The sequence below is a fragment of the Globicephala melas genome, chromosome 11 (assembly GCF_963455315.2).
Source record: "Globicephala melas chromosome 11, mGloMel1.2, whole genome shotgun sequence".
NCBI classification, from domain to species: domain Eukaryota; kingdom Metazoa; phylum Chordata; class Mammalia; order Artiodactyla; family Delphinidae; genus Globicephala; species Globicephala melas.
This window is the reverse complement of record NC_083324.2, coordinates 35,108,082-35,135,290: the sequence shown is the minus strand read 5'-3', so window position 1 is coordinate 35,135,290 and position 27,209 is coordinate 35,108,082. Positions and strand designations below refer to the sequence as shown.

Sequence of the window (27,209 nt, the reverse complement as noted above, 5' to 3'; positions counted from 1 at the left end):
GGAACTTTTTGATTTATGGAGTTTTAAGTATATGCCCATACACATACCAACATGTACCAATACTGAAACATACACCAGTGTATTTAAGGATGCACCAGAGCCACACGGGTGGTGTGGCACGGTGGCAGGGACTCAGGAGAGCTTTCTCCTCACACATCTGAGCTGCATGTCCCAAGGCAAGTGGGTCAGTTCTCTCATCTGTGAAATCACAGCGTTTGTTCATGTCATCTCAGAAGCCCCTTCCAGTTCTAACAGTCTGTGATTCTCCTGTCTTGATTTTTTAAAACGTAGATGGGATCCTATTGGGGCTAAGTGAAGTGAAATCCATAGCAATTTATGAGCATTAAAAAAATGAATGCCTGGTGCAAGTGAAGGGTGAAATGTTTTAATGTACAAACAGGCTCCTTGGTTATGCCCACTGGGCCCTGTGTCTTCTATATGTCTGGAAAAGGAAACACTCCTTTGGCTGCAGGGAGAGGCTGGAGTGGACGGGAAGGGTGCCAAGGCCCCGGCCAGAGCCTGGCTCCTCGGCCTGGGGGGAGGGACTGGATCCAGATCCATTTCCAGGACCAAATGAGGTCACCACGTTCTGGAGTGGTCACTGCTCTCTTCCCCCAGCTGCCCCTTCTTCTCCTCCTCGTGAGCCCTAGGGACGTGATTCTGGAACAGATTTATTTATTAGGGACCTATGGCTTTGTAGGTGTCAGTGATGCCAGAAAAGTTGCTGTCCATACAACAGGCTAAATGAGAAATAACTCAGTTTAAGACAGAAAAGATACAAACCACGGGTGTTGGCCGAGGCTGGTTCAGAGTGCAGAAGGCTGTTCAAAAGAGAATCCTCTGTGCAGTAGTAGAAGTGGGCAGGGCGAAGTGACACTGGATTTGGACCAACTAGGGAGTGTCGCCTTGCTTCCAGGGAGCTCCAGGAAAGCTTTTCTGAGATGATGGATTCATCATTTATGGGCCTCACTGATGGCCCAACACTGCAGACCCACTCTGTATCTCACCTCTTACAGTTCTGCCAACAGCCCTGTGAGGTTAAGTACTCCCCAGTTTACAGATGAGAAAATGAAGCCTTGGAGATGTTCGGTCACAAGTGTGGGGTTAAACTTAGACCTGGCCAACCTGAGAGCCCGCCTTAACCACTGTCCCATCCCACCTGAAGGATGGAGCCCGCCTGGCAAGCAGGAGGATTCTCTCCACCAGTGCAGCCTCAGTTTCTGCTTGGGGAGTTCGGTTTTATTTCATATCTCCCCACCCCCACCCCTAGTCCAGGGAGCAGCTTGTACATTTCATTCACTAGTAGTTGGCCTAGAGCCAGAAATGCAAAATGATGTCCCTCCCCGCCCCCTGCCCCCCTTCCCATAGGCAGGGTGGTGTAATTTATCTGTTTGGATCGGATCATTTGAGAAACAAGCTTTAGCAATGAAATGCAGCAACTCTATTGATGTCATCATGGGAGTAAAAAGCCACAAAGCTTTCGCCCGTTCAGGAGAAGTTTGCTCTTTCGGAAATAGTGACTGAAGTTACGGTATGATTAACAGTGGTTAGTATTAGAACCATGAAGTGGCAAACTGTTAGAGATGGAAGTGACCCTCAGGAGTCTAGAGGTAGCGTCCCCACTTCACAGGCAGGACACTGAAGCCTGAAGAGAGGCGGGACTGCCCAGGGCAGAGCCAGGACCTAACTGAGGCCGAGGGCCCTCACCCACCCGCCCCACCCCCGCCCCATGCTGCTCTCAACTTCTGTCCTCTCAGTGGTGGCACTAAGCACCAAGAAAAGCATTCCACAAAGACGACTCATGCTCACGTTTGTAAGGGTCTCCCACCATGCTTTTCTTTGTGCGGTTCCTGAAGATAAGGGTGACCTGTAGGAGGAACCTCTGACAGTGAACTTGGCTGACTCAGGATTTTTTGCTCTTTCTGCTGAAGTCAGAGCATGGAACAGTAATGGAGGAGTGAATTGCATGAGCAGCCTCCTGTGTGTGTGTGTTTCTATCTCTCCATGGAGCTTTTTGTTAAAGGTTTTCCTGTGACTGGATTGTGGGCTTTTTTTTCTTGCGGGCGGGCGGTGTTTTTGTCTGTTTTTTGCATGGAATGGTGAAGGAGTGAATCAAAGTTTGTAGCTGGTTTCTTTCGACCTAACTAAGGAAGAAAAAGGTTATTCTGTGAGAATACCAGCTGTGTTATATGGGTCTGTAATGATCATTTTGTCTTCACTTTTGAAACCTTTGCCTAAATGTGCCTGGAGGTAGCTATTGAGCCCCACCCCTCGCAAGCAGGCTCAATTCCCTGGGTGCTCACAGAAGGGAAGGGGTCTTCTTCGGTGCGTCAGAAAAGATGTTTCTCAGCTCTCTGGGCCCTTCGAGTCAGGTCTGCGTCCATCCTTGCCATTCACACCCTGTCTTCCCACTGAGCAGGGTCCGCAGGCGTGCACTGCACAGACAGAGCTCGCTGGTCCCGCACCTTCACCCTGCGTGCCTGAGCTGGTCTCAGACTCCGCCCCACAGCACTCCAGGCACCACTGCCGGGTTTTACAGCTGAAACCAAGGCGTCCTTCCTAAGAGGAACCATATGGGCAGAGCTTGCAGGGGGAAAGGGTTTCCTGTTGGCACCGTTAGGTCTATAAAAACCATAAGGTCACTGCAGTTCAAAGTTATGCATCAAGGAATAGAAGAAGTGCATGGGTTCGGGTGATTCTCCTGTGTTTCAACCTTTGACCACCTCTCCTAACCCCAGAGCAGAATTAGTCGTTACCGCACTTGCTCAGACCCCTGCGGTAGCTCTTGTCACAGTAGATTGAAGTCCACCGGGGGGCTGCCTCTCCCACGGGCCCTCCAGGGCAGGTGCAGAGCCCAGTCCCTCTCTGCGTCCCGCATCCCCTTTGCTGCCTGGTCTCCAGCACACGTCCGTGATGTTTCTAGGGTTGAATCAAGTGGAGGAGAAAAAACACCCGTGTGCCAGATGGTGGCTCTGGGTGGGTCCCAGGGCCACCTGACACTAGCAGGTGCATTTCAACATTTCTTCCACTTCTGCTCAGGATCGTGCTATGGGGGAGGGAGATGTGCCCACAGACCCTGGTAGCACTGGGACCACAGGCAGCTTTGCCTTCTGGTCGCTGGTTGAGAGAAAACCTTCTTCTCCCCATAAGGCTACTTCTTGGTGCTCTAGTGCCGGTGTCTTTGGTCGGCACCTTCTGCATCTTGGCTTCACAAGCTGGGCAGAAGAACATCAGATAGATTAACGGAAAATGAGTCAAATTCTTAATTTTTTAGAGAGATTTTATGCTTGGTACCTTCATGCACTCCTCCCTCTATAATACCTCCTCTCCTTCAGTATATTTAAAATAAGAATTTGTGAAATATTAGGTTTGTTTACAGATTTTCTAGACTACTTCTTGTTGGGACAAGAAAAGATGTAGCTGTAACTGAGACGTTTTGATGGCCTCTCAGCACAAACCTGGAAATCAGAAGAATAAGCTGGCGCCAGGCACAGCGGCAGGATTCAGTTTGGTCCCCAGGCTTCTTCTCTTGGGAAGTTGGATGGACAGGATCTCTTCCTGTCGGGGGACTTTGTGGGAAGTCCTCGGCAGATCACGGAAATGAGGGCTCCCCGCTGTGGAGGCGCCTGGCTTCTTGGCATTTCCTTTTGCCAGTCAAACCCCTGAGGACCCTTCATCACCCTCCTCGCCCTCTTGCCAGATTCCCCAAGGGTCGGCCTGGAGGCAGAGATCACATCTGTCCCGTCCCCGGGCGCACAGCGCATCCGTGGCACCACTTAAAGCGTTTCTTCTCCCCACAGCCAGCATGCCCACCAGTGAGACGGAGTCTGTGAACACGGAGAACGTGAGTGGGGAAGGCGAGAACCAAGGCTGCTGTGGGAGCCTCTGGTGAGTGGGGTGGGAGGGGGGGTGCCCTGAACTCTCAGCTCCTCCTGGCTTCTTAGAGAAGCAGATATGAGGAAGACACCCAGATTTCAGGGGAGCCCTGGAGCCATGGCCTCAGGTGCAAGAGGGGTGGGGCGGGCTCACCCTGGACCCCTTGGTCCTTCCCCTAGCCCAGATGCCCCAGACCCCCAGCATTTCCCCTGCCTCTTCCCTCAGAGCGGTCTGTCCCACTGGGGTGGAGCCTGCCGCGGGCTGAGCCAGGTAACCCAGCAATTCCCCTGTGTCTACTAGGTGCTGGTGGAGAAGAAGAGGCACCACCAAGGCCGGGCCCTCTGGGTGTCGGCGGTGGGGGTAAAAGGCCTGATTCTCTGAGCCTGGTGCTGGCGTCAGTGCTTTGAAGGGCTTGTATGGCAGAATAGAATGTGCTACGTGTTTAAGTTTCCTTCACTCACGGGGTCTCCCCACCTCACGTATAGTGGCTGGATAACAAGACCCTGCCCTCCTCGGCTCACGCACTTTGTCTGGAGCCCTGCACCACCCTCTCCTAGCCGTGGAGGATGCCGTCACTTTAACACCCACTGGCTTTTTTTGAGCTGGGCTGCAGCAGCGGGTGCACCAGCAGCGTGCAGTGTGCAGAGCATCGCCTGCTTTGGGGGAGGCCCGCGCGGTTTTGTCTGCTTTCTGCTGGTGTCCTTTGGGTCTTATGTCTGTTGAGTACAGGCGTCATTTTTAAGAGAATCTGATCTCCTTGGCAGAGGTTCATAAAAATGATGTGTTCGGAGCAGGAAACTCAACCGTTTATGGAGTAGATTTGCCTCCTCTCTCTTGCTCTGCCCTCCTACGATAGCATGAAGTAGGCGGGGAACGGGTCTGCCTTGCCACTTTACAGATGCGCACACTGAAGCTCCAGCAGGTGCGCTGCTTGCCCAAGCTCCCGCAGTGAGTGACGAGCAGAGCTAGGACTCCGAGCCCAGGGCTCCTTTTGCTGTCGTAGCAGCAGCATGTGCTGCTGTTGAGATGCGAGGCTGAGCTGTGGGCAGGAGAGGGCCTGCTGGCTGCAGTGTGAGGAGTTTGGGTGAGGGGAGAAGAACCCCTGGCATCACCACCTGTGCCAGGGCTGCTCAGGCAGCTAAGAGTCTTCTCTTGCTTGGCCCCCTCCTCGGCGCTCACCCCAGCTGGCCCGCTGCGGGAGCCGGGGGTGCTGGATCCAGGCTTCTGTGCATGGCTTTTATGATATCTCTGCTGAAATGTGGGGGGAGCGTAGCCTCAAGACTTCCTAACAGGAATCATATTCTTTTTTGTCTTTCTTTCAGTCAAGCCATCTCAAAGTCCAAGCTCAGGTCAGTATCTTCTTTCTGTACTTAAGCCTGTGTGGGGTTTTTATGTGCAGACTTCCGAATTTTACATAGAGTTGCTCTAGACTTGGTGTATCACTCTGTGGGCACTAACATTCATGTGGAAGATCAATCTGCCCAGTAAACAGTAAGTACCTGCCTCGGAGAACAGTGTAGTAGGTGCCAAAGATCTCTCCCTCCAAAACAGACAGACCAATAAGATGCAGCAATGAGCAACGTTGTGCCTACTCATCAACCCTTTACATCCCCTCCCAGCGTCCTTTGTCTAAGAGAGATACTTCCTGTCCCTTCTCTGCTTAAAGCTTTTCCATGGAAGGAAGTTCAGGAGGTCTTCTGAGTTGCTCGTAATGTTCTCTTTCTTGCTCTGGGTGCAGGTTACACAGTCTGTTGGTAAAAACTCATTGAACTGTATACCAATGGTTTGATACTTTTCCATATAAGTATTATTTTTCAGTTAGAAATAGTGTTTTACCACTATATACAAAACTTAACTTGAAATGGAATAGAACTACATGTAAAACTTAAAACTGTAAATATTCTAGGGCTTCCCTGGTGGTGCAGTGGTTGAGAGTCTGCCTGCCGATGCAGGGGACACGGGTTCGTGCCCCGGTCCAGGAAGATCCCACATGCCGCAGAGCGGCTGGGCTTGTGAGCCATGGCCGCTGAGCCTGCGCGTCCGGAGCCTGTGCTCCGCAACGGGAGAGGCCACAACAGTGAGAGGCCCGCGTACCGCAAAAAACAAACAAACAAACAAACAAAAAACTGTAAATATTCTAGAAGAAAACATAGGAGAAAATCTTAGTGACCCTGGCTTAGGCAAAAGTTTCTTGGGTACAACACCCAAAGCACTGGCCGTAACAGGAAAAACTGATAAATTGGACTTCATCAAAATTAAAACTACTGCTCTTTGAAAGAAAAAGATCAGCTGTAGACTGGAAGAGAAAATATTTGCAAAACATAATTGATAAAGGACTAGTACCCAATATATATAAAGAATAATGTCAGTAATAGGAAAACAACCCAATAAAAAGCAGACAATAGATTTTTAATAGGCATGTAGCCAAAGAAGAGATAGAGATGGCAAATAAGCACATGAAATGACCATTGGTCATTAGGAAAATGAGAATTAAAATCACAGTGAGATACCATGACACATCTATAGAATGGATCAAATTGAAAAATCTGGCAATCCCACGTTTGACAGGGATGCAGATCAATGAAAATTCTTATCATTGCTCCATGTCACATGACACAGCCATTTTAAAAGCAAGTTGGCGGTTTCCGATAAAGTCAAACGTATATTTACCGTATGACCCAGCAACCCCACTTCTAAGGTGTTTATATAAGAGAAGTGAAGATAGGTATCTACACAGGAAAAATTTTTTCATGAATGTTTATATTCATAAGCATTATATGTGTATAATTTATAAATATAACATTTACATGTTTATTTAAAATTGCCAAACGCTGTAAATAACTCACATGTCCATCAAATGGTAAAGGGCAGACACATTATAATTCATCCCTATGATGGACTAAAACTCAGCAACAAGAAAGGAAAGAACTACTGAGAGGGCTTCCCTGGTGGCGCAGTGGTTGAGAGTCCGCCTGCAGATGCAGGGGACACGGGTTCGTGCCCCGGTCCGGGAAGATCCCACATGCCGCGGAGCGGCTGGGCCCGTGAGCCACGGCCGCTGAGCCTGCGCGTCCGGAGCCTGTGCTCCGCAACGGGAGAGGCCACAACGGTGAGAGGCCCGCGTACCGCAAAAAATAAATAAATAAATAACTACTGAGAGATCAACAACACAAATGAATCACAAATGAATTTTTACTAAGTGAAGGAAGCCAGTCTTAAAAAGCTGTATTTTGTATGATTCTGTTCATAGGATTCCGGATGACGCAAAATAATAGAGAAAGAGAACGAATCAGTGGTTTCTGGGGCTGGGTTGAGCAGAGTGGATTAACTGCGAAGTGCCATGAAGGAATTTTACTGAGTGATGGCAATATTCTACATCTGGATTGTGGTTACAAACTGTAGAACTAAATAGAGTAAATTTTACCATACGTGAATTAGATCTCAGTAAACCTGACTTAAAAAAAAGGGACTTCCCTGGCGGTCCAGCAGTTAAGACTCCGCACTCCCAATGCAGGGGACACAGGTTCAATCCCTGGTCAGGGAACTAAGATCCCACATGCCGTGGGGCGTGGCCAAAAAAAAAAAAAGAAAGAAAAAAAATTAAAAGCCCTTTCATGGACTTCGTGTTGCCAGAGGGCATTTAAATTCCTTCATAATTTGGCCCCCAGCTCACCAAAACATGGTCTCATGTTTTGACACCCTTCCCAGACTCTGCACTTTGTTATTCTGGACTGCTTTCAAGCCATCAAGTGTACCACACACTCCCGTTCTTCCCATCCAAGTCTCTTTGGGGGAGCTGAGTGGAGTGCCCTGCCCTCTCCCCCCGGCTAACTCTTGCTCAGCTATCGAGAGCCAGCCCAGACCTCAGCTTTTTGAAGAAGCCTTCCCCGACTCTTCCAAAGATCCCTTGCAGCTCCCTTCTCTTTGCTCCTGTACCCAGTACCCTGGGTGTTACACTTGGTGTGGATTTATAATTACCTGCCACAGCCCGGTATACTGTTCAAGGACAGGGGCCATGGACCATGCCTTCACCTCCACGTGCCTAGTGCCGGGTTTGTGGGGATGAGACAGTCCCCGAGATTTGGGAGACATCTGTGACTTGTCACTGCAGCGTGAATAGACCCACCAAGGCTGGATCTTGTTCAGGCCGCCTTGCTTATGTGTACTGAATTATGCATCACAGAAGAAACCCAGTCTTGTGGGGACAGTTTTTAGTGTCCTCAGTGGACTTCTTCTATGCTGGTTATCATATTTCCAGCTGCCATTACCATCAGAAACCACATAGCAAGAGCAGTAACCAGATGCACCTTGCTTGTTCCAGGTCTTGCCAAAGAGCTGGCACAACTCTTTCTTTGGCCCCTGGGTTACAGTGTTCTTAGCAGATCGGTGCAGCTGAGTCGGCCAGGGCTACAGCCCTGGACACAGCCTGGAGATTCTTCTGACTCAAGCACCTAAAGGAAGCGCCCACCACCCCCCATCGTTGAGCACAGGCTAGACAGAGCTGACACTGCCACTCGGCCTGCCCTTCCCTGGGACCCCCTTCACCAAGCCATCCTGTGGCAGGGAACGTTTCCTATAGGGAGACGGGCTAAGGGAAAGACTACTTTCTCTAATTACGTACTGCAGCTGCGAATTGGTAGAGGACACGCTACTTGTCTTTTTGGCTCAGCTCATTCTATTTGTATGGAAACATGATTCAATATTAGCTTTTCTCCTGAAGGTGTATTTTGAGCATCCCTAGTTAGAAAGGGCACCTGATGACTCAGGAGTACTCAACGTCGACAGCTCTCTCCGGCTCCAGAGGAACCTCCAGATTTAAGAAAGGACTGAAAGTTTCCCTAAAAGGAAAACTCGGGTTTGGGAGCACTTCGCTGCCTGGTAAATTCCACGTGATGACTGAGGTGCTGCGAGAGATGTGTATGATAAGCTGGTCTCTCTGCCCTGAGAGCTCGGACAGATCCACGTGCCTCGAGGTGGGCATGTGAACTGCATATGTGTACGAACTCATGATTCTGTGAATATCTAGATTTCCTAATGGTTTGAGGACTGCATATGACAGATTATGGGGTTATCTAAAGCCATAGGAAGGAAACTGATAGCATGATCAAGTCAAGACTGTGCTTTTAAAAGTTGCATTTTAAAACCAAAGTAATTTGTCTTACGAGGTCTGGTCATTTCTATGCCATTTGTTCTCATCTTTCCTCCCTGCACCCTGACCCCAGCTGGGACCTCCAGAGTGCAGTTACTCCTCAGTGATGTTGATCAGGTGCTGCATCTGTCATCCAGGGAGTGACGTTTGCTTCTCTTTCAGCCGACGCTGGCGCCGCTGGAACCGCTTCAGTCGCAGAAGGTGTAGGGCTGCCGTGAAGTCTGTCACGTTTTACTGGCTGGTTATTGTCCTGGTGTTTCTCAACACCTTAACCATTTCCTCTGAGCACTACAACCAGCCTGACTGGTTGACACAGATTCAAGGTATAAGCAGAAGCCGTTCTCTTTCTGTTCCGAATAGGGGATCCCTGAGGCTGTCTGACTGCAGTCTAGTCTTTTCTGATGGACATAGGGTAGCATCCAGGACCATTTCCAGTGAGCAGTAGCTTGGAAGGCGGCAGAACCAAGCACAGGGCGCACCTGGAGAGGGGGTGCGGTCTGTGCCATGTGGTGCGTGAAGCACCTCGAAGCTGATAACTCCAGAGCAGCTCGTTGTCTTAACCCTGTGACAACCTGGGCTCAAGGAATCAGGCAGCTGGAAGGGACCTCATCATCCCTTCTCCCCGTCTCCACTGGAAGCTTTATTTTCCTCTGTAGTTCTCTTGGCAAGCGGTGGCTGTTCACCTACCTCGAATGCCCCAGCAGGGTGGTACGGGAGCTCATCCCATTCTGAGTTCGACAGTTATGAGCCATTGTGAAGCCCTGCCTGACATCAACTCAAATCTGTTTCTGTCTGACTCTCCAGCCTGCTGGGTGGCATTTCCTGAAGTGACCCTGATAGGCAACTGCTTCTTAGATCATGGCGCTGTAAGGAAGATCCGACAGATTTTTTTTTGTTACTGATTGAAACAAACAAACAAAAACCACGTGATGACCTCAATGCAGAATTGTAGGCTTTTAGGCCTCGAAAGTAGCAGAGATTATGTGGTAAACTGCCCCTCCCCACTTTACAGTCAGTGAAACTGAGGCCCAGAGAAACCGAGGAACTTCTCCAAGGGGCACACGTCTGGGTAGTAGCCAGAAGTAGGACCAGAGCCTGACAGACGAGCAGACCATAAGCGTTCTTGCTGCATTTCTGTAACTGGGGCAAGAGCAAAGACAAGGGCAGAGGTTCTTGGGGCACTTCTGGCAGTGGCTGGTGAGAGGGAGGCGGGGAGGGAGAGGTCAGAGCCACTCCCATGATGAGATCCCGAGGACATGTGCCCCTTTGTCTTTCTAGATATCGCTAACAAAGTCCTCCTGGCTCTGTTCACCTGCGAGATGCTTGTAAAGATGTACAGCTTGGGTCTGCAGGCATATTTCGTCTCTCTTTTCAATCGGTTTGATTGCTTCGTGGTGTGTGGAGGAATCACGGAAACGATCTTGGTGGAACTGGAAATCATGTCTCCTCTGGGCATCTCTGTGTTTCGCTGTGTGCGGCTCCTGAGAATTTTCAAAGTGACCAGGTGAGGACGTGCGCATCTCACTGCAGGTGTTTTCTGAACGTGGGTGGTGGTCAGCCCTGTCGCCGCCTGGGGGACCTTCTGCTCCATCCCAGGTGGCGCTCTGGGCTCACCCGCTTGTCTTGACTTGCAGGCACTGGACCTCCCTGAGCAACTTGGTGGCATCCTTGTTAAACTCCATGAAGTCCATCGCTTCGCTGCTGCTGCTGCTTTTTCTCTTCATCATCATCTTTTCCTTGCTGGGGATGCAGCTGTTCGGCGGCAAGTTTAATTTTGACGAAACTCAAACCAAGCGGAGCACCTTCGATAATTTCCCTCAAGCGCTTCTAACGGTGTTCCAGGTGGGTCCCCCGCCATCCTTTCCCTGGGCTGCACCTTAGGGCATGCCCTCTCATCTGTCCACGAATCAATAAGACAAAACACTCCATTGTTATTGCATTAGTAACCTCTGCCCTAATAACACTCTGATTAATTTTGTGCCATTTAAGTCATTTGTTTTGCATCTCACTCCCGACCTGTGTGCTGTGATTTCACGTTTTTGTGAGACCACTAGTTGTATTCCGAAATAATCAACCAAAAATTTGTGTTTGATTGTATGAGGTTTCTGAGGTTCCTGTGACATAGGCTCTAAAATCCTCTTCTTGTCCTTTGCTAATTTTTGGCGGCAGGCAAGTTTTGTAATCCTGGTTATAATGGATTTATGCAGAGAAGTGACTTCTAAAGCCCTCGTGCCTTGGTGTATAGTCAGAGGAATCAGGGTGATTAAAGAGTTGTGACAGCTTTCTGGCCCTTTGTTGTCCTCCCTCGTGTGATGTAATGAGGACACACAGACTCAGGATGTCTCTGCTGTTGGGGCCTTTGCAGGCATCGGGCTGAGAAGGGAGCAGCAGTGTCAGAGGTTCACAGGTGGCCCTGCACGCAGAGGCCCAGCCTCTCCACCCCACCTGGCTGTAAGCTGAGGTGTCCCAAACCCCCACCTTGTGTATTGTGAGCTGAAGCCCTTCCTTAGAGCCTGGCAGGTAGATTTAAAAGACCCATCTGGGGCTTCCCTGGTGGCGCAGTGGTTGAGAGTCCGCCTGCCGATGTGGGGGACGTGGGTTTGTGCCCCGGTCCGGGAGGATCCCACATGCCACGGAGCGGCTGGGCCCGTGAGCCATGGCCGCTGAGCCTGCGTGTCCGGAGCCTGTGCTCCACGACGGGAGAGGCCACAGCAGTGACAGGCCCGCGTACCGCAAAAAAAAAAAAAAAAAAAAAAAAGACCCATCTGCCTGGGAATTCCCTGGCTGTCCAGTGGTTAGGACTCCGTGCTTCCACTGCAGGGAACGTGGGTTCCATCCCTGGCCGGGAAACTAAGATCCCACAAGCCACGCAGCGCCCTTGTTGCCCTCATCTGTCCTTGTTGCTTTTCACATGCGATGCCAGCAGCGAGTCCTGCGGGAGACGGGGGAAGGCCTGGCGGGAGGGGCAGTGGACACGGACGTCCCACGGTGGTTCCTCCAGTGCTCAGCTCTGTGACCTTGGAAAGTCACTATTTTCTGAAAAATGAGAGCCTAGGGAATGATCTCTAAGGTTCTTTCCTACTTGGATGTTTCGAAGTGAATGGAATTACTGTCACTGTTCTAGGCCTGGCCTATAGCAATAAAGTATAATATAACTCAGTTTTAATTTTTGGCCACTGATGAGTCTTTTTTTTTTTTTGGTACTTTCAGAGAAACCTGCATGGTGGCAGTGGTTTTTGTAGTACGTGTGCACGGCACAAAATTCAAATGTTAAAAAAGCATATAAAGTGACACGTCTCCCTCCCAGCCAGCCACCGATTTCCCGTTGTCGGAGGCAACCACCGTTAAGCAGATTGTTCCGTGCTCTCCCAGTGTACTTTCTCAGATGTAAATAAACATAGCTACCTGCCTGTCCACCTACAGATGGTAGCTCATCCTACATGCTTTTTTTCATCTCTCCTTTTAACAACTAACGTGTCCTTAAGAACCTTCTTTACTGGTCCATAAAAAGCTGCCGCCTCCTTCTCGATGCTGCTCTGTTCTGTGGTGTGGGTGTGCCGGAGTTCACGGGTCCAGTCCCCTGCTGATGCATATTCCACTGCGTCTCGTGTTGGCTGAGTGGATGACCTTGAAGATACACCATGGGGCACGTGTGTGACAGTAGGTCTGTAGGATAAATTCCCCCAAGTGGAATTGCTGGTTTAAAGGGTGTGTGTCCATTTTTAACTTTGACGCCCTTGCCCAAGTATTGTCTTCAAGGCTGTGGTAGTTCATCCTCCGGCGATGGGGTGTGGGGACCGCCCATTGCCTAACTCCCTTTCACCATAGTGAGAGTTCAGACGTTTTGATTACTGCCCGTCTGGTAGATGGAAATGGTATCTCATTGTAGTTTTAATTGATATTACTGTTGTCAGGAGTGACGTTGAATGTCTTCTCAGGTGGGCAGGAGCCAGTTATAGTTCCTTTTCTGTGAATTGCTTCGCCTTGTCAAACCATTTGCCAAATTTCTATTTGGTTGTACGGCCCGTTTTCTCTGGGTAGGTATATACGTGTTTAAATGCACAAAGGTCCTGGAGAGACACACCGACAGCATGCTCCTGGGGAGCGGGCCGAATGGGCTGGGGTGTCGTCAAAGGGTACACAAGCCTTACATGGAATGCTATTTTATTTTCACCAGAAGAGTTAACTCATGTATTTATGTGATTAAGCATGACACTTAAAAAACTATAGGATAACAGATGCGTTTGTTCAGTGCAAACTGAACTGTGCAAGGCAGGTACACCAGACACGGGCAGCCCCCAGGAGCTCTGGGAGAACCGTGGGAACTGTGAGTCCACCTGCCCGCTGATCCCAGTTTTGGCTTCTTAGATTCTGACAGGTGAAGACTGGAACGCTGTGATGTATGATGGCATTATGGCATACGGGGGCCCGTCGTCTTCGGGAATGATCGTCTGCATCTACTTCATCATCCTCTTCATTTGTGGTAACTGTATCCTTCAGCCTTCAGGCTGACCCGGGCCGCCTTGTTGTCCCTGTCGTGTTTGCTGTCTTCCTCTCTGAGTTTCCCCGTGGCGATGGTGGTAGCCATGGTGGTGGGGAGGTGAGTGCCCTCACCTCACTCTTGTGCCCTCCTTCGCTGTTGCTAGGGCAGCACAGGAGAAGCAGAGTCTCAGTTAGGCTTTGAGGAATGAGAGCAGCCATGGGAGGGAGCCTGAGACGGCACGTGGGCTGCACCAGTGGCCACCCACTCGGCGTGACGTCCCATCTCCTGTACAGGTCCCAAGGCGTGACTTAGGACAAAGCCCTGTTGCTCCCCGTGCCATCACCCTTGAGGGTGTAGGGAGGAAAAATGTCCCTCTAGCTTCCAGGTTCTTTTGGCTGGCTTGTAATCAAATTGAGGTAAGACAGATTAAGAAGAGGAAAACAAATTTAATTTCATACAACATCCCTTGAGCTGTATCTTCTCTGGCTTGTTAGTGAATTTTCTTCAGGGTGGAAACCCCAGTGCAAACCTATGGGGACAATGCTTTGTTCTTCAGTGTATTATGTGGAAGTCCCTCTTTCAACACAGAGAAATGCTAGGAGTCTCTCATGCAGCTCCAACAGCCCTGCTGCAGGGAACCACCCTGCTCCCCCTGCCCGGCTGTCTGCATATGCCTCTTACTGCCTGTGGGTTCTGCTGGAGTCTGGGGTGGCATTTCTCCATCTTCCCAACTAGATGAGAAGCTTCTTGAGTCAGCGATCTCTTTTGGTATTCGCATGTCTCGTGGCTTACACCACAGGGTCATGCACACACAGCCCTTGGTCAGTGTTTGTTAAGTGAATGATCAGTATTTTCTTTTTCTGCTCTTCTCGTGATTAATTCTTTAGGCCACAGCCGTATACTGGCCCTAATCTGCAGAGAAGTATTCCCTGGCCACTTTCCAGTTAGATATTGTGTTTTCTTTGTAGTACATGTGTCACTCTCTGAAATCCTTAAGTAGTTTATGTTCTGCCCCCCCCCCCCAGCTAGAATAGACGCTACTTGGGAGCTTGGACTCCAATCTGTCCTGTTTCCTCCCATGTCCCCAGCACCTGGAACGGTGCCTGGCACATCAGAGGTGCTTGACAGATATTTTCAAATAGATTCCACAGCACACCATTGTTTAGGAGGGTCTGGTGGGTAATGCTTCTAAAAACAGATAATGGGTATTTGCTCTTTGAAACCACCTGTTACAAACTTGTAAGATTTTCCTGTGGTTTATTACTCTGCATTTTCTTTCTACTACCTAAAAGAATCTAGTGTCATTGTAAGACTAGAGATGCAGTATTTCTTCGTTGCAGTCATTAGTAGGGATTCTCAGTGCAGTTATTCCCAGCACTAATTGTTTTCTGAGCCGTGATTACCCCACGTCTGTCAGAGGAGAGCTCGTGTTGCCAAGCCATCGCCAAGCCCAGGACAAACTGCTTCCCCAGGCTCATTGCTGCTCTGTTAAAAAATAATCCTACTGTATCAAAGGTGTTTTGAGAGCCTTCATAGAATCCACTCACATTTCTATCCTCTTTAAAGACTTGAATAGGTCGAGCATGACATCCCCTGGAAGGCTGCTCATTACCAGCGCCTTGTTAGGTTACGTTTGTGGACATGTTCAGCAACCTGCCTGAGAGTTCAGATTGCAGAGGGTGTGTGGGGCCGTGCTGTGCCTCTCCTGTCTTGGGGTCCCTGGGCTCCCGTTGTCCTGCACGCAGGTGGCGGTACGTCAGCTAGAGGGAAGCATCAGTCAGAGAAGGGAGTCGTTTTGACCTATTTATTGCCCTCTGATCCCTGTGCTTCTCCAAAATGTACTTAACTGCTAACAAGTAAGAAACAGGCATCGTCTGATTTGGGAACGTTACTCAGGATATTTTTTTCAGTCATTCAAGGAAACCACACACAGAACATTATAGTAAGAGCCAAAAACCTGATAACTTGTTCAGTCACCTAACTTTCTACTATTTGCAAAAATGAAATTCAACCACAATAGTCTAAGATACAGCCACCGGGGGACAATGCAGAGGAGCGGTCCAGAGCCATCGGGCAATAAGGCAGGCGTGCTGGAGTCAGTCAGTGTTTGTGGAATGAACGAATGAACGAGGTATTCACAGACTCGGAAGGTCATTTCAAATAAGAAAGGCTCCGGCTGCCTTGTGCAACGGGATCATCATTTGAATAATGTGTAGCCTTTGCAGGGTCTTATTTGGAAAGGACACCCCAGATAGATATGTTGTGGGTGTGAGTGTTTTAAAAGAAAGAAAACAAAATGCATAAAGCGAAATGCAAAATGCATAAAAACAACACGCTTATGTTATAGATTGTTTTATGCAATGTGTGTCATAGCCATAGACCCCTAGATGTATAGACACATGTGCACAAGCACATACATGCACACGCATGAAGGGGAATGTTGGCGTTTGTAGGTTTTCATGGGTTTTGGTGAATCTTAATTTTGTTTTTGACCAGCTTATCTTCTACAGGTTCTAGTTCTTTTTGAAAAACAATGGGACTCTGGTCTCCTAGCTTTACCAAGTGAACATAGCACTAGGGGACAGTTACCTGTCACCAGCCTCCTGAACACGGGGGCGTTTCATTGCCATTACTGACCGTGTGTAGCTGCATTTAGAACCGTGTTTCCTCCTTAACATTTTCGAATTAGATATTCTACTGAATGTCTTCTTGGCCATCGCTGTAGACAACTTGGCAGATGCTGAAAGTTTGAATACTGCTCAGAAAGAGGAAGCTGAGGAAAAGGAAAGGAAGAAGATTGCCAGGTAACCCCATTTTCACCTGGGCGGTTTGCCGAGGGGTTTGCCCCAAGGAGCCGTTCGCAGGTGGGGCCTGCCGGGGCGCCCGGCTCCACAGCAGCTGCAGCTCCTATGCTGCTGCTTTGTGGCGATCCTGGCTGGTCCTGTGAGGCCAACCAAAGAGGATGGACTCTTGGGCAGAACCCAGGCCCTCGGAGCTGAGAGTAGGAGTCACGCGTCCCCACGCTTAACGAATCACTGCAGTTAGTTTTGGCGTCATAAAATAAATGATGCGTTCAATGCTGATTAGCTCTTGGATGAGAATTGTAATAAGATGATCTGTGTAATGAATCCAGTGCAGTGAGGTGAACAGGAAGCTCTGGGTGTGGGTTGTGCTATGTTCTTGCTATTAGGGTTGTTTCCAATTACCTTCCGTCCTTCACTGGGCCACTGTTGATTCAGAATCCTGATTAGCTTTTTTATACAAAGCAGTATGGTTACGTGGGTTTTTTTTTGTTCTCTCCTCTTCTCTGTAGAAAAGAAAGCCTGGAAAATAAAAAGAACAACAAACCAGAAATCAACCAGATAGCCAACAGCGACAACAAGGTAGATGTTACATCCTCCACTTTGTTTCAAAATGATTCTGTTGATGTCACCGTAAATGTACCCTTTACACCATGACAGTGCTGTGTGTGGTATTATGGAGTAGTGGAAGTGTGGCACCCCGTCATAGACACTGGCTTTCCAGGGGTGTCTGAGTGAATTAAGGCGCTTAGCTGGTTGTTAACGGTATTTCACCAGAGAGCTGGTATGATGCATACTGAACTGGTCTGACCGCTTATTTTTTCTTGATTGGAATGATGTGGTCAGGCCTGACCTGTGTCAGTATCTTCTCAGTGGGGATTAAAATCAAGGATTGCTGAAAGATGTCTGTCCCCAGAGTGCGGGTGTCTCAGGATCAGAGGGTCTGGGCGCTTAAGGCCCTACTGTGAAACTTTGTGCACCGTGTCAGCTCTGGATTTTTCATTAATTTGTTCATTTATTCAGTGAGTCAGTAAATACTTTTTGAGTGGTGACTGTCTGTCAGATACTGAGGACCGGGAACGGCCAAGACCAGCGAGGTCCCTGCGTGCGTGGGGCTCTCAGTCTGGCGGGGTGGCAGGAATCCGTAAGGCAGTTCTCATGTAGCGTGGGTGCCAGTGTTGGGAGAGGAAGAGGCATGGGTGGGGCTGGCTGTCCCTGGCTGGGCAGGGGTTACACCAGTTTACTCCTCTTCTGCCCTCAGACCTTCTGTTTTCAGCAGGGTCACCATCTGGGGGCACCTGCTGTCCCGACACACTTACATACAGCGCACACTCTGGAGACAATTCCTCTGCCCCTTGCTGGACGGCAGGGTTGAGCCTTTACTCGCCCCTCTCGAGTACATTTAAGTCGGTCTCCGTTCCTCCCAAGACCTCTCTGTCTTCCCAGGTCACCATCGATGACTACCGAGAAGAGGATGAGGACAAAGACCCCTACCCGCCTTGTGATGTGCCAGGTATGTGGCGGAGGCCCGAGACAGGCTCTCAGCGCGTGAGCCACGTGTCTTTGCTCTCACTCTGATCAGCGGCTGAGTCTGCGGCTGGTGGCCCAGCTGGGCGCACGCGGGGCTGCCGAGGCCGCCGAGGCCACGGGTGCAGTCCCCTCGTGGGCCGGTTAGCTCTGCTTTTCCTCGTGGCTGCAGGCGGCTCATGTAACTTAGGCTCCGGGGGGGTGGGGAGAGAACGTGCAGGTGGAGCAGGGCAAGCCCACACTGGGCTGGGACATCTCTCTAGGAGACGGCCAGTTATCAACATTCACCTGATACTTTCACCTCGACTGGGGCCTTTACTGGCTGACACAGGAGGGACCGTGGAATCAGGGAGCCTGGGGGCCTGTGTGTGCCTTGAAACCCCACACAGCTTTTCAGGCTGAAGCTGAGCACGGAGGTTGCTGGGGAAGCAGCAAGGTGCTGGGGGGATGGGCAGTGAGAATCCCACAGCTGCCACCTTCACCTTCGCTCAGACCTTAAACTGCTGGGGCCTCATTCCCACAGCTACGCATGCTCACCAGACGGCCGCTTCTCAGCCCCTCCCCGCCCCCATATACTCTCCGTTCGGATTTGGAAGGGTTTTGATTAATGGAAGCTGATAGACGATGTTAACGTTTAAGCCAAATATTCATGTGAAATTGAGGACGACCATGGAAACCCAAATGCAGTCTTTGTTTATTTCACGCCTAAAAAAAAGTGTCTCCTTTAAAGTAGGTGAAGAGGAAGAGGAGGAGGAAGAGGATGAACCCGAGGTTCCTGCTGGCCCCCGTCCTCGAAGAATGTCTGAGTTGAACATGAAAGAGAAAATCACCCCCATCCCCGAAGGGAGCGCTTTCTTCATTCTTAGCAAGACCAACCCGTAAATATCCCCTTTCTAGTTGCACGGCTGCCCCGTCTCCCCCAGGACCCTACAGGTTGCTAGAGGGTGGCTGGGGATGGGGTGAGGGAAGATGGTTCTCAGCCCCTTTCTGCGCCTGAGCGTCAGGGCCCCCAAGCCCCCTCGGACCCCTGTCCTGCTCCAGCCTTGCCTTTGCCCCCTGTGCATCTCTTCCTAGCCTTCCTGTGCCTGGACCAGGGGCTTAGGGGTGTGACCAGGTCCTGGGAGAAGTGCTGTTCCAGATTCTCCTCCCCACCAACCCCTGCACTGGGGCAGCAGTGGTGCAATACTGTGGCTTGGTCAGAGCCCACAGCTCTGGTGTGCCATGAGTCGTCACTTGTGAAGTGTTTTCCATCCAAAGGACCATTTCTTCACGAGGGGGGCCTCTGTTAAGATGCTGTGGGGGATGAGGATTTTGACCAACTTCTGCAGAGTATCTTCACCCAGAGATCCAGTTTAGTTGATTACTTTTCCCTATTGAGTTTGATGGTGATAAAGTAATAATTGTATAGATGGTAGCTGTTCAGTTCAGCTCCCTGATATCCTGCTTAAAATGCATTTCTCTTGTTGAAATGATCAGGTGCTCACCAGGAACATGGTAATTACTCACAAGTACTGTAAGAGGAAGATGTGTATTTACTAGCTGGTTTCTAGGTTTCAAATGATCCGGGAAGGAGTGAAGCGCCAGGGGGGATCGATGGCTCCCGGAAAGGTTTCTAGAATTGCAGAAGCAGTTCTGGGCTGTCGGCAAAAGAACTCCATAAATTCACAGGCTCCAGGGAGACATAGGTGGGAAGCAAGGGGGGCCGCAGTCTTACAGACTCGAAGTCTGGGTGGTAGTCTTCATCACCGTTGACAGTTTGGGTATCTCTTTTAAAAAGTTATTCAGCTGACTCACTGACATCTACAGCTCATTACGTCTGCCTATATTGGAGGAATGGATTGATTTCCCCCCAAAGCTTTGAGCACTCCTGCCCTCACAGCACTGGAAGGCCTTCCCTAGCTGCTGATGGCTTGCAGGCCCTCCAGGGACCACATCCCAGCATTAAGCAGCCCCAAAAGGGAAGATTTGAAGCAAGGGGTCACCTTCATATAAAGTGGACTCCAGTTTTTAAAGTGAAAATAACATTTCAAAGGAAAACCTACATGTATTCTATAGACAAAAATAATCTTTAAATTCTAAAGTCAAACATTGAGGCTAAGGGAAGTCAGGCACTAACTAACTAGCCCATGGGACATCAGGGGCATCAGGAAAGGCTCTGATGGCCTGTGGAGCCATTGTGAGAGCCAGGGCTGGGGGTGCTGGGCACACGCGGTAGCATCCTTCTAAGATTCTTGCATGATGGTGTAACTTTCACTTGACTTTCTCAGAAGTTCTTGTTGTGGGTCGACTCCCCCTCCTCCCTGCAAAAATAGCACTTATGACAGAATCTCCACATAACGGGAGATTGCACCAAGCCTCACTTACCGTGGCCATGTTCTGATACAGCCCAACTGCTGGGATTGCTTCCATTCTTTTTGAGCTGTTGGCGTGAGCTCTGACCTTGGTCTCTGTTCCAAGGCAGGGAAAGGGAGCAGCTGGGCTTCATGTTATGGTGGGGATATGTCACCCTGAGACCTGGATTGGAAATCTGCCCCTGGTCCCTACTATCTGGGTCACCTTTTTTTTTGGCCACACTGCTCGGCTTGTGGGATTTTAGTTCCCTGACCAGGGATCACACCTGGGCCCTCGGCAGTGAGAGCATAGCGTCCTAACCACTGGACCGCCGGGGAATTCCCATAGCTGGGTCGCCTTAAGAACGTTCTTTCACAGGCTGAAGGCTCAGTCTCTTCACCTTTAGAAGGACAGTGTCCACACTTTTAAGGACTCAGTGAGTGGTCTCTGCGGTGTGTCCGTACAGAACACTTGGGGTCTGCCATCCTGGGGTTTCCAGGGGCTGATGGTCCGGTGGGTCCGTTTGCTGGGTCGGGGCTTGGGCGGCACAGGGACAGCCGTCCTCCACCTGGTTCGTCAACGCGGAGTGGCCCTAGTGTGCTGAGGGCCCTTCTGGGGCTGCGTCCATGCGGCGGCTTTCCCCGCAGGATCCGCGTGGGCTGCCACAAGCTCATCAACCACCACGTCTTCACCAACCTTATCCTCGTCTTCATCATGCTGAGCAGCGCTGCCCTCGCCGCCGAGGACCCCATCCGCAGCCACTCCTTCCGGAACACTGTAAGCCCCCAGCGAGGACGGCAGGGCGGGGCTCCCCGGGTTGGTGCTGAGCTCTTGGGCAGAGGCCGCATCCGTGCAGGGCCTGCAGGGGCCATGAGGGCAAAAGCTCAAGTGGGCCTCTTGTTCACCCGCAGGCATTTTGTTTCAGGTTTGTCAGTGCCAGAGAGGTTTTGTTTTATGGGCACAAACCTTTCTTCAATCAAATATTTTATACCTCGTTTCAAATATTCTGCGATAACTGAGTATTTTCAGGGGCTCCGCTCCTCTACCTCTCCGTTCCTCGCTGCCAGCATTTTGGTCCCTCTTTCCCTCTCCCTGGTCCAATTCACATGCACGCCTATTTTGAGATTCCCGCCGGGTGGCAGCATCCAGCAGGAGAGAAAGTAAAATTGAAACCAGGTGTGTCACATGCCCGGGAGCTCTTATGTAGGGTTGGCAGGAAGACTTAAACGCGCAAAGCTACTTGGTTCTGTTACTGACAAGAAATACAAGTTAGGGAGATGACAGATGTGGACCTGAAGGGTTCAGTGGAGAAGAACTAAGTTTTGGTTAGTTTGGGGCAGGAGGTGGCTTTACAAAGAAAACAAGCAGAGGGTTTAGTCTTGTACTTGTAATCAGTTTCGTAATTTAGGGCTGGCTCCCTTCCCTAGCATCGATGTTGGTCAGAGACTGGTACCTAAATCACTTCCTGCCTGAGAAATTCAGTCTCAGCAGGTCAGCTGTCAGCACTGAGAACAGTCCAGAGGCAAGACAGCTTCAGAGGACGGTAGCCCGTTGGCTGCCCGGCCTCAGTGCCGTAGCGTAGTTTCAGATGATCGCCCAGAAAGCTGCCCGGGGAAGGAGGCCCGCAAGTGTGCGAGGCCGTCAGGGGTTGCTGCCTTGCCTGGTTGGTACCTCTTTCTGCACAAGAGATTTTTAGAGATTTGTGGATTTAGACGAATCACCAGATCAGTGTCCCACGATTTCAGTTGTGACAACCAAGCCCTGTGCTGTCTTTTCATTTCCAGTGCTCTTGGTTTGAAGCCTGGCAAACCCAATCTATCAGATTGCTGAAACTCGAGCACCCTGATACAAAGATTAAAGGACCTTCCCCTCAAAGCATGCGTGGGTGATGTAAAGATGAAGGCCCTGAGCCTGTCCCAATCTGTACTCAGAGGTTAGGGCTTTTGTTAAGATTCTCGAGGCTGTCTAAACACTCAGATGCAACAAGGCCCTCAGTGTCACTGGTTCCATCCTAAAGATGAGACACAAGGGGGAAAAGCTGTTTGGGAAAAAAATACCATTATGTGATGGACTAGGTCAGAAGCTAGTCCTAGAACACAGATTGACAAAGAGTTAATTTACATGCGGGCCTCACGTTCTAAGTTTTTATTGTAATTACTTCCCCATGGGTTCATTTCCCTGCCACTTTTCGCAAGAATGTTATTATTCGTTTTTAATAGATGTACATATGTATGTGTGTCTTGCTTTTAAAATACCACAGTGTTTTTATTTGACTGTAGTCAGAACACTTAACATGAGATTTTCCTTGACAAAATTTTAAGGACAAAAGACCGTATCCTTAACCCTGGGCACCATGTTGGATGGCAGATCTCTGGAACTCACTCACCTTGTAGGACAGGAGCTTTACCCATGTCCACCTCCCGCAGCCCCTGACAACCGCCATTCTGCTTTCTCTCTGCGAGCTTCACTACTTGAGATACGTCGTATAACTAATATCACGCAGTGCTTTTTTTAAAAAACCTTAGCCGATTCATTAGTGAAAAAGAGAAAGGAGGCAGAGTGAGGAAAGAACACCCTGCATCCCAGAGCTCTGACCCCGGGTACCAGGCTGAGTTGTTGGCTCGTCGGCAGCTGTGTCATTCTTGGCTACCCACGTGCTTTCAGCAGGCACAGCCCTGCTGCGACCTCGGAGGGGCTGAGGAGGAGGGGCAGGGCTCCCTGTGGGCAGCCTTGGTAGTGTACTGGGAAAGACCTTTCATTGCCTGGCCGGAAACACAGATACACAGAAGGGTTCCAGTAAAATTTATAAATCCCCAAATGGAAACAGTTTGGGAAATGAATAATGCTGTCTGAAGAGAGAGAACTTCAGCGAGGAGGGCTGCCTCTGAAACAGAGGTCCTCGCCTTAGTGGAACAGTAGTAAGGACTCCCCTGGGGTGGGTCCCACACGGACACAGCAGGGCCCGCGGCTCTGGACTGACACATCGGAGACCTGGCTTCCCGCTCAGCGATGCAGAGACTGGCCATGTGGCCTGAGCAGCTGCCCGTTTTCAGCATCCACCTCTGTGAAATGAACGGAGTTGGCCTGGGTAGGCTTCACGGGTTATCTTCCAGGGCCACTCTCTTCAGTTCCCCCGAACCACAGAGCCCAGTTGTCATTGCAGGTAAGCAGCCCGGACGGCCTCTCCCAGTGGCAGAGTCTCGGCTGCTGTGTTCGTGGCTGAGGAGTCTCTGTGGGCAGCCTTAGACAGCCCCACTGCTGCCCACCTGCCTGCCCTTCGGCCCCCATGGCTCTGAGGAGAAGCAGGGACCCCTGAAGGGGTTAGCAGGACTCCACTGCTTGGAAGGAGACGGTATTCTCAGGAATGCTGATAAAGTGGCCTGAACCATCATTCAGAGGCCAAGTCAGTCCGTTCTTTGAATGGGCCCAGCAAGGAAAACACCTGCCTTGAGAGAGAGAGCAGTGTGAGATGCAGAGCAGCCGGCAGGAGGAAGATGATAAGTGAAACTCTTCCTTGCAGGTTTCTCCAGCCCGGCACATCGGTGGGGGAAGGACGTTTGCTCCCTGATTGAATGGCCTGGAATTGGAGGGGACACGTGGCCCCGTTTGGTGCCACTAATACCTTTGTTTACATTTTCCCTCCAATCCAAAGTTCAGCTGAATGACAGCATATTTCATTCTACCAAAAAGGCAGTTAAAAATCTAAAATGTGTGTGAGACTAATTTATCTGGTGCCACAAGTTACTTATCAGCATAGTGCTTTCATAAGTGAGCCTCTGTCTGCCCAGAACACGAGGCTGGGCCGGGGGGCGGGGGACGGTCACCCGGAGTGCTTACAGGAGGTAAGTATCCCCAAAGTTCTTGGTTGGACCAAGGTGGGGCCCTTTGAGCATGTCTGCACTTTCCTCCAGGGTGGCAGGCATATCCCGGGAGAGCGGGTCTCTGACCGCTTGTGGGCGTGTAGCTGCTGGGGTTTGTCCAGATGCCTTTTTCTCATCTCCACGTGTTGTGCCTTGCAGATACTGGGTTACTTTGACTATGCTTTCACAGCCATCTTTACTGTTGAAATCCTGTTGAAGGTAATGGCTTTTTCATTGATCCTCGCGTACTCTAAAGCAGCGGTAGCAATAACGGTGGCAATTCTCTGTTTACCTTCCAGATGCTAGGTTATGCAGATTATGTCTTCACTGGTACTTTTGCATTTGAGATCGTTTTGAAGGTAACAGGTGCCACAGGAGTGTGTTTCAGGGGCCTGCTCCTGTGTGTGACACACGGCCAAGACGCGTGACGTGCTTTTGGCTATTTTCAGTTTTTGTCCTCTGTGATCAAGCTCCGCTTTTCTTTTTTTTTTTTTAACCAAAGGATTTTTTTTCCTGTAACCATTCAACTTGTTTTTTGCTGTTTCTTTTTAACCTTTGAATGCATGTAGGAGCTCCTTTGGCTTCCTAATAGTGATTGGGAATTATATTTTGCTCCTTTTTTAATGTCCTCTGAAATGTGTCAACTGATAACAGATACAATACTATGTGTGAACTTTCTTCCACCCTTCTTGACATCAAAGTCGGAGGAAAAGCATTTCTCCTGCGAAGGGAATGTCTCTCTTCTCATTTCTTTGACTGCATTATGTTTTCAGTGCCCTAAAAGAGTAACACACTATTTTCTTGCAACAGGATTTGCAAGATAATGTGGGTCTCTTTGTGTTAAGATATATCTGTTTTAATGGATGGGCTTACATTTACACAAACGGAAAGAGCACCCTCTGGACAGGGGGCCTGGAATGTACTGCCCATGCATGAGTTGCCAGTCGCCATTGCTGCATGTGGTTTGTGCACTGGTTGTGAAGCCACCCTGGGGAGAGCTCGTTCCTATGTACTCAGAGGTCTGGAGACCCACAGCGGAGAGCCCAGAACGCCAGACTTGCCGAGGGGCATGCGTCCTCGCAGTGCTGGGACAACGTGGCCTGGGACAACTGTCAGGGCAGTCATCTCCTAGTGGAGAGAAAAGCTGGGAAATGAGGGCTTGGAACCACAGTTTCTTTAAACCATGTTGGGGATTTTGTGTGTGCATCTCAGGACAAAAAAAAAAGAAAAAAATATGTATTTTAAATGTACCGTGGAACTTGGGCTCTTTACAAAATCTTCTGTACAATGAAACCTCAGTTAACATTCCAGGCAATAGGGTATTTAGTTATGTTCTCTCTCTCCTTTTATTTTTTTTTTTTTGAAAATACTAGCACAAAACCAACCAACCAACCTCTGTTTAAACCCTTGTTAAAAATCTTCTAGACGTTTGAGTTCATTTTCCTGCCTTTAGGCCAGTAAATTTGGTTGACAGTTGTCCCAAGTGAGATGCTGCCTCGGTCAGTGAGCAGAGTCTGCCTCCGTCTCCACGGTGATGGGCATTGGAGCAGAAGTCCCAGGGCGTGAGGTGCACGTACGCTCACCTGGCCTCTGCTTCTCCTCAAACTGAACAGGAAAATGTTATCTTTAGCCTGTTAGCCTGGTTAATTGAGGTTTTACTTTCCACATTTTTAAGTTGTTCAGTGCATTTAGTTTCTCTTGGGCTTCAGGGCAAAGAGATACAGGTTTATTTAAAAGAAAAAACCCCACAATTATTGCTTTTCAATTTTAATAGATTTGCCTCAGTGACTTAAATCTTCCAAATCAATTCTCATTTTGAAAGTATCTCATAGAGTGGAAAATGAGCTAAAACAAGGATTCAGAAAATGCAGAGTCTCTGAGAAACAGCTGACCTCGAAAGAGTGGTTCCTGGTGGCCTGGGGAGGATTTGGAAGGCTGTTTGGATACGGGGTTAAACCATCTGAAGTGGCCTTTTTTTTGTAGGTTAAAGAGGGTTAATTATTGGCAGTTCAACATGGGCCAGTATAATTAGCTCCCAGCTCTGCCTCTCCTCTCCCGTACTCATCTGAAGCTTCTCCCATCTGTTTTTCTAAAGAAGCAGTAACTCCATGTACTCTGCAGTTTTTATTCTGGAGCACTTCCTCAGTAAGCTCCTTGTTCAGGAAGCTCAGTGGGGAACCTGCGGTGTGGGCTCCGGGTACTCAGGGCCGTGACTTAGCAGGTGATGGCGTCTGAGCCACACCTGGCACACGCTAGAGTAGCTGGGCTTGGAGGAGCCTTTAAAATGGGTGTATCAGTAAGGGCCGTTAGGAGCAATACGGGGCCTGGGAAAACCATGCACGTTTCTATATCAACGGAGCGTGTGAGCCCGGGGCTCGGGCACTTCTAGCCCCACTTGGGAAGTCTGGGTTGGAGCAATGTGGGCTCTGCTGGGGTCTCAGAAGGGCCGGAACTGGCGTTTTGTGGGGAAGCCAGGTTGTCTGGGCAGTGATTACATCCTGACAAACCTGGTCAAGTGGACTCTCTGCTGAGACAGAGCCTTTGGACGTGCCAACGATGTATTCATAATTGAAATGTGTTCTCACTGTGATAGTGTCCAGTGAAATAGTTGCTCTCCTCTTTTAAAATGTATAGGAAATCAGCTGCCCCTTTTCCATTTCTGAACAAAGCATTCAGTTGCTCTGCCCTGTTGGTTTACATTTCTGGCTTCCTAATGCACACTTGTTCGTAAAGTCACACGTTGCTCAAGCTTTTGTAAAGAGCCCAGGTTTCTTTTCCTTTGCGGAGAGAAAAGAAAAACAAAACTCTAAATCCCTCATGATTCTGCTTATAGATGACGACTTTCGGAGCTTTCCTCCACAAAGGGGCTTTCTGCAGGAACTACTTCAACTTACTGGATATGCTGGTCGTTGGGGTGTCTCTGGTGTCATTTGGGATCCAGTAAGTATTCTGGGGCGTGTGTGAACGTGTGTGTACAGGACTGTTGGGCAGGAAGGTCTCTGTGAGGAATCTTAACATAATCCATAAAGCCTAGGCATCGTTTTAATTATGGCGTTGGGTTATCTGGGAAAGCTTAATTTGTGCCCATGCCAGAAAGCACTGGGACAGCTCATCCTTTCTTGTGTTTCTGTTTCTCTTTTTATGCCCCCTGCTGGGTTGTGCTCATTATTCTCTGTGATACT

At 49.7% G+C, this 27,209-nt stretch overlaps 1 protein-coding gene across 18 annotated transcripts in view; it reads left to right on the top strand.

Moving 5' to 3' along the window:
- CACNA1D (calcium voltage-gated channel subunit alpha1 D) overlaps positions 1 to 27,209 on the top strand; it is a 317,823-nt gene that overhangs the window by 223,398 nt on the left and 67,216 nt on the right. For 11 of the 18 annotated variants that reach the window (XM_060308361.1, XM_060308359.1, XM_060308360.1 and 8 more), the window contains exons 10-23: positions 3,801 to 3,888; positions 4,177 to 4,236; positions 5,199 to 5,225; positions 9,188 to 9,348; positions 10,304 to 10,529; positions 10,660 to 10,867; positions 13,394 to 13,514; positions 16,198 to 16,312; positions 16,822 to 16,891; positions 17,756 to 17,822; positions 18,567 to 18,714; positions 20,815 to 20,944; positions 24,187 to 24,246; positions 26,861 to 26,967. In XM_060308361.1, the coding sequence (XP_060164344.1) occupies positions 3,801 to 3,888; positions 4,177 to 4,236; positions 5,199 to 5,225; positions 9,188 to 9,348; positions 10,304 to 10,529; positions 10,660 to 10,867; positions 13,394 to 13,514; positions 16,198 to 16,312; positions 16,822 to 16,891; positions 17,756 to 17,822; positions 18,567 to 18,714; positions 20,815 to 20,944; positions 24,187 to 24,246; positions 26,861 to 26,967 (1,588 nt within the window). The remainder of the gene's footprint in view (positions 1 to 3,800; positions 3,889 to 4,176; positions 4,237 to 5,198; positions 5,226 to 9,187; positions 9,349 to 10,303; positions 10,530 to 10,659; positions 10,868 to 13,393; positions 13,515 to 16,197; positions 16,313 to 16,821; positions 16,892 to 17,755; positions 17,823 to 18,566; positions 18,715 to 20,814; positions 20,945 to 24,186; positions 24,247 to 26,860; positions 26,968 to 27,209) is intronic. The other 7 variants (XM_060308364.1, XM_060308363.1, XM_060308362.1 and 4 more) reach the window with 2 other exon arrangements.